The sequence below is a fragment of the Lucilia cuprina genome, chromosome 2 (genome assembly GCF_022045245.1).
Source record: "Lucilia cuprina isolate Lc7/37 chromosome 2, ASM2204524v1, whole genome shotgun sequence".
NCBI classification, from domain to species: domain Eukaryota; kingdom Metazoa; phylum Arthropoda; class Insecta; order Diptera; family Calliphoridae; genus Lucilia; species Lucilia cuprina.
This window is the reverse complement of record NC_060950.1, coordinates 58,112,338-58,118,744: the sequence shown is the minus strand read 5'-3', so window position 1 is coordinate 58,118,744 and position 6,407 is coordinate 58,112,338. Positions and strand designations below refer to the sequence as shown.

General features: G+C 33.0%; 1 protein-coding gene across 1 annotated transcript in view; it reads right to left on the bottom strand.

The window, feature by feature from the left end:
* Positions 1 to 868: 868 nt before the first annotated feature.
* Positions 869 to 6,407, bottom strand: part of LOC124420992 (probable cyclin-dependent serine/threonine-protein kinase DDB_G0292550) — a 356,339-nt gene continuing 350,800 nt past the window's right edge. Inside the window, exon 3 of the mRNA XM_046955621.1 lies at positions 869 to 2,066. Coding sequence (XP_046811577.1) covers positions 869 to 2,023 — 1,155 coding nt within the window. The 5' untranslated portion in view covers positions 2,024 to 2,066. The remainder of the gene's footprint in view (positions 2,067 to 6,407) is intronic.

Below are 6,407 nucleotides of genomic sequence, written 5' to 3'. Positions count from 1 at the left end.
GTTAGTTAGTTGGAAAGGAGGATGTATATACATCAAGTCCGAAGAAATACAACTAGGCCTCTATCGGGCCTGTTGCGCGCTCCTTAACCAGCGTATCAGGTGTGAACACACCACCTCCGGTTTAGCAGACTAGATCACTAACCTACCGGGGGCTACTATACTAGCCAACTAACTAACTAATTAACTAACTAACTTACTAACTAACTAACTAACTAACTAACTGACTTCAGCCTTGAAAATCCCAATGAAATCTGCGACCATCATAAATATGCCACGTCAGTCTCGACGTCCTGCAAGCAGTTAGGTCTGGTCAGATTTCAGCCCCCTAGGTCCCGCTGTATTAAATATGTACAGTATTATACAGCAACATAAGTAACGGCCTTTGAGTCATCGTCGAAAAGCAATAAGAAACCTTTGATATAACAATTTAAGATTGAAGGATAATCTCTGGAATCCTTTAAACTTAAATTGTGATAAATGGATTAGAAGGTTTAAAAATTTATATTCCATGAAAGTTAGAAATACTTCAACTTCATTCAGTCGAGGTTTTGGGAAACGTGGAATCTTGTACTTTTTTAAGAAAAGAACTTGTTCATAAGTTTTCCCAGAGTTAACACCAATAGCACTTTCCGCTTTCACAGCACAATTATATCAATTTTACAAAGAAGATTATCGAAGAAGTCATTACCAATTTCTAGTCCAGGTGCCTAAGTTAGCAGAAAAATTTCACCACTTAACCAAAGCACTAACATTTTGACAAGTATTTAAAGTATTTTAGACTAACAGCACTTGCTAAACATAACACTTTGCTGGAAAAAATATGCAAAAACAGAAAAAAACAACACGACAACAATGCAATTAATTTCACTTACCACTTGGACAATGAAGTTGTTGAGTCTCTTCTACAACCAGTTGAATTTTGACCATAATTTACTCTCACTCTATAGTTTGAGACAAAAGTGCCCAATTGCTGTACAATGGAATTTTGAATATGACCATGTGATGCTGATACCACTGATGATTGTTGTGGCTGCTGATGAATTTCACAGTTTTTGATTTTATGATGTTCACAATTTTCAAATGACAACAACGACGATACAGTTGACGAGGATAATGAAGAAGAAGATGTGGTAGAATTAGGAAAAGTGTATGAAGAACTTGCTAGTAAAGGCAAGGAGTCCAAATGTTCTTGTTTTATTTTAACTGGCATATATGATGGTATTATAGTAGACTCAACATATGTGTCGGTATCTTGTTGCTGTTGTTGATTTGCACAAGTTTTATGATGTTTATTGTATTTAACATTGTCAACGTTAGAGTTGATGTTGTCAACAACTTCATTGTAGTCGTCATCCTTGCTACCAACAACATGCTCGTCATCAGTGTCATTGGTTTTATTGGAAACTTTATGATGATTCTTGTTTGTTCCTCTTATTAATGTTGTTGGTTTGTTAAGATGAATTTGTTTGTTACTCTGCTTGTTTAGATTTGAGGCCACACTGGTACTGATGTCATTTATAACTCTATTTCTGTTACTACTATTACTTTTATTGTTTCCGTTGTTGTTAGAGTGATTATTGGTATCATCACAACAATCACTGGCATCATCATCGTCAGCAGCTGCTGCTGTTTCAATGTTGTCACTGCCATTATCAGTTAGAATTGAGGCATAACAACTACTTGCAACACTTTGTTTATTGTCATTGTCATCATCAAAAACATCAACAGCATCATCATTGCCATCGACTTTCTCATCATCCACATCATCATTGTTATCATCACATGTTGTTGACATTGTGGCCTCTTTAGTATTCATCACTTTGAAATAATCACAACCATTATCATATATTTGAAGCTTTTCACTTATGCTGAAGTCATCATTTGTCACTGGAGTTGTTAGTGATGTTTTATTGTTTGTATGATTGTCATTTGATCTCAATAGTTTTTGTTTAGATTTTTCTAAGAATTTTTTAAAATTTTTTGACTTTTTATATATTACGGGTGATAGTTTTCTTTTTAACATGTTGTGGATAATATGAAGGCTTCAAAAGAAAGTTTATTTTAATCTGTAAAGAATGGAAATAATGATAATAAGTAATTGTTGTATTTGGAATGTTATTAAATTGTAATTAGGAAGCTAATTACAAGTCTGTCAACTCGTAAAAGTTTTTTCTTCCCGCAATATAGATGGGGGATCATGCGCCATAGGGGCACATCTGCAAAGTGCGAATAGCTAGAAAACCAGGTAATCAGTTTTATCTCATTATCAAATTTTGTTTTCGTTTATCATCTTTTTGACGAGTTTTCCCCATGGGTAGGGCGGTAATACCGTTTTTGGTCAGTGCGGATAAGGTAAAAAATATGTACATTAAGATGACTTAGGAATAATTGAAATGGATAAATTTAAAGACCACATATTTAAGTATAAGAATGAAGAAAATATATATTGTGGTTTTAATTCGAGAACGCCTCAAAAAAAGAGGCATATGGTCCCCCTTCTACTCCATGTATGTGTGAAAAAAAATGCTGAAACAATGTTCGGTACAAATATAGTGTTTCTTTTCACTATGAGTAATCGTAAACTACTCAGTTACCTTAGCGGTATAGTTCCCTTGAAATATGTCTTGTATCTTTTGTAATATGTATCAAGTAATTACTTGATTTTGAACATGTGCCAACAGTCAAGGAAGTGTATAATGTGAATTACTCTGTATTTTTTGATTTTCAGATACGGTTTCCTTTGATATATTTAACTTAGTGTTGTTAGCATATGAATATAAGAGAAAATATATATTGTGGTTTAATTTGAGTGGCGTATAGTCCCCCTTCTACCGCATTTGCGTGGAAAGATGCTGAAACAATGTTTTGTTTTCTTTAGCATTTTCGGAACAGCTATATTGTTACTTTTCACTTTAATTATTCGTAAACAACTCAGTTCGTTTAGAGGTATAGTTCCCTTTAAATATGTCTTGTATCTTTTGTAATATGTATATTAAGTAATTACTTGATTTGAACAAGTGCTAACAGGCAAGAAAAAGTTAAATTTGAATTACTCTGTATTCATCGGTTTCACGATATTGATCTTTACTAATTCAGCCTTTAGAACTTCCGCTTCTTAGACAACATTTTTCTTTGAGCTAAGGGACCGAGTTACTGAACCGATTTAGTAATTTTATGATTTTCAGTTTCGGTTTCCTTTGATATATTTAATATAGTGTTGTTAGGATATGAATACAATAACAATATGTTATTGTTCATTTACCTTAAAATTTAGGTCAATTGTTAAGTTATATTACTGAGTCGATTCTGAATATTTTAGAAGTTTTTGAAGAATTTGCTTTTTGTTCTTCCAAATGAAACAAATTCGTCGTCATCATGAGTTTTATGCTTTACTATTTCAGACTTTTAAACCTCTTCTTTACAGATAGCATTTCTCTTTGAGGTAAGAGGTCGAGCTGGAATCAGTTGTCAATATAAATTACCTTAACCGATTTAGAAACTTCATTATTTTCAGAAATTGAATATTTCACGTTAGGTTCTTAATTTTTTGATATTTTTATTCTGCAGTATTAGGATATGAATTCAACGATAATAAAACAATTAGTTTGTAAGATCATATTGTCTGTTTGTGGTTTCAAAATATAATTGCGTTGAGTGTGGTTTTTCACCTCTCACGATCGGTCATTAGATCATGTGCATACAACAGAAGTAAGTGCTGGCGATGGACTAGCGTGTGTAAGTACCAGACAACCCGGGAGCCACCATTATGAGACACACTTACTTTGGGCAATTCACTTCATTTTTTAAAACCTTTAGGTAGTTTAAAAGCAGGAATCCGAAGAAATACAGTTAGGCCTTTATGGGCAAACGTATGTACGTTTGCCCATCTCAGTTCAGTCCGAAAGCAACCGTTATGTGACACACCAATTATATACAATTCATCTCATTAAAAAAAACAGTTACAACAGCGAATCAACGGATTTTTTATCGAGCATATTTTCTAGATCCGTCATGTTTTGCCAAGTTGGTATGAAACGCCATCGGGTAGAATACGTTATTTTAGCATACATAATCGAACGTAAGGTTATGAGGAGACTTGGACATTATCTGTAGATTTGTTCGATTAGCGATGAGCTAGCGTGTACGTATACCGAATCGACCGTTAAGAGGCACACATATTCTTACATCTGCCAGATTGGAATAATAACGGAGGCCACTTCCAAATACTTACAACAACGAGTCTAGATCCACCATCTTGCATTTAGATTTTATCGAGCTTTCATTGAGTACAGTTATTCACTATTGAGAATAATCGGTCAAGACGTCATCTGAATACAACAAACCCCATTGCTGTAGATGGGCTAACGTGTGTACAGGGCAGTCCGAAAGCAACCCTTGTGAGACACGCTAAAACAACGAGTCAACAGATATTTTTATCAAGCATGCTTTCTAGATCCACCATGTTTTGCCAAGTAGGTATCAAACGACATCGGGTAGAATGCAGTTTTTTGCATGCATGATCGAATGATAGGTTATGAGGAGACTTGGATATTATCTGTAGATTTGTTCGATTGCACTTTCAGATCCCTACAGTTTCGACTCTCGGTCGCTAGTTAGTGAAAATAGCTGCCGCTTTCTCCCCCTCTCACTCTCTCTCCAAATATCTTTCGACTTGTGTTCTCGATTAGTTTTATGTACTCTGTTACTTGGAAGTAAAGCTAACAAAATATTCATATTTTCTTCGGTAATCGATCACAGATCAGACATTTAAATGAGAAGTCCTCATTAAGAACAAAAGAGTCTCTAAAGATACATAAAAATCTTACATTAAGAGAACCCTTCACCCTTCATAATAGATTTACTATATATTCTTCAAAATCTTAAACTATACAAAAATGCTCACAATCTCAAGTATTTGTTAAACATGTCACATGCACTAAAATCAATTTTCACTTCAATTGTTTTTGCTTAAAAAATCAAAAAGCAGTAGCAATTAATGGTTTTTACTCTAATGTACAACAACGAGTATTCGCAACATACAATCAATGTATTTTTACCACAATTTCAAATTGTATTAGAAGTAGTTTTTTTCTTGGATTTTTTGTCCAAGATATCGAAAAAATGCTTTGTCAAAAATTCCTTAGGAAAAGCGTTTGGAGATGCAATAAGATGAAATTACTTTTTACTTGTATCATATATGTATTTAGTAATTTCGGTTGTTTTGTTGCTGATGTTGCATTAGTAGACAAAATAATGTGTCGTCTTCTTATGATTGGTTTTGTCTTAAATAAAATGTATACAGAGATAGATTGTACGAGTGGATGATAGTTTTTATTTTGTAATACAAGTTGTTGATGCTGGTTAGTAATTAGGAAATGAAGTAATATAATACAGTGTTTTACTAGCGCTATTATTTCTGTCACAAATAAGAAATTTTATTTTGTGGAAGGTGACCCACTAATGAAGGGGATAGAGTGTTTATAAGGCATTCCTACAAGAGCCTTTGGTTTGTTTCGTATTCAAGTGGAATTTTTCAAACAATTTTAAATGCATTTAAAATCACTGTACTACTATTAAACCACCATTAAAACTATCATATTGAATTGTTTCAAATATTGAACAAATACTTGTTGTTTTCTATATAATTGATACATCGAACGTTTTATTTAATTTTTTTGCTGAAAGATTTAATAAGAGGTCCGAGTCGAATAATACGTTAAATGTATGTTTAGTGCTGAATTTACACTTAAGAACAATGTTTAAGGTCGTTTTATTTTAAGTCCGAAATAGTTTACGAATAAATTGACACTTGCATAACAACACCAAATTATACAATATATTTGTATATCCTAGATTTATCGAAATCTTTAAAAACTCAACAGTGTTCCTGAGAGATGTAGTTGCAGGATTGAGTAGTAATCATTACATTTTACATTACAATTATTTAAAACTGTAAAAAAAGATTAACAAATTACAATTATTTGTAATTCATATTTTCTTCATAAACAATTAATTGTAATTTGAGTTTTGTCAATTACAATAACACACAATAATATTGGTCCTATACCCACCTTAAAGTATACCAATCGGCTCAGAATCATCATTTAACTATGTCCGTCCATCCATGTAAATTTTGTAAACAAACTAAAGGTCGCAATTTTGAAGATAATTCAATGAAATTTGGTACATGGTCGTATATTGACCTAGGGACGATGCCTAAATGATTAAAATCGGTCCATTATTTCACATAGCCCCCATACAACTAAATCCGCCGATTTGTTTGTTACTCTGCTTGTTTAGATAGTCTTGTCTATAGTCTAGTCTATAGTCTAGTCTATAGTCTAGTCTATAGTCTAGTCTATAGTCTAGTCTATAGTCTAGTCTATAGTCTAGTCTATAGTCTAGTC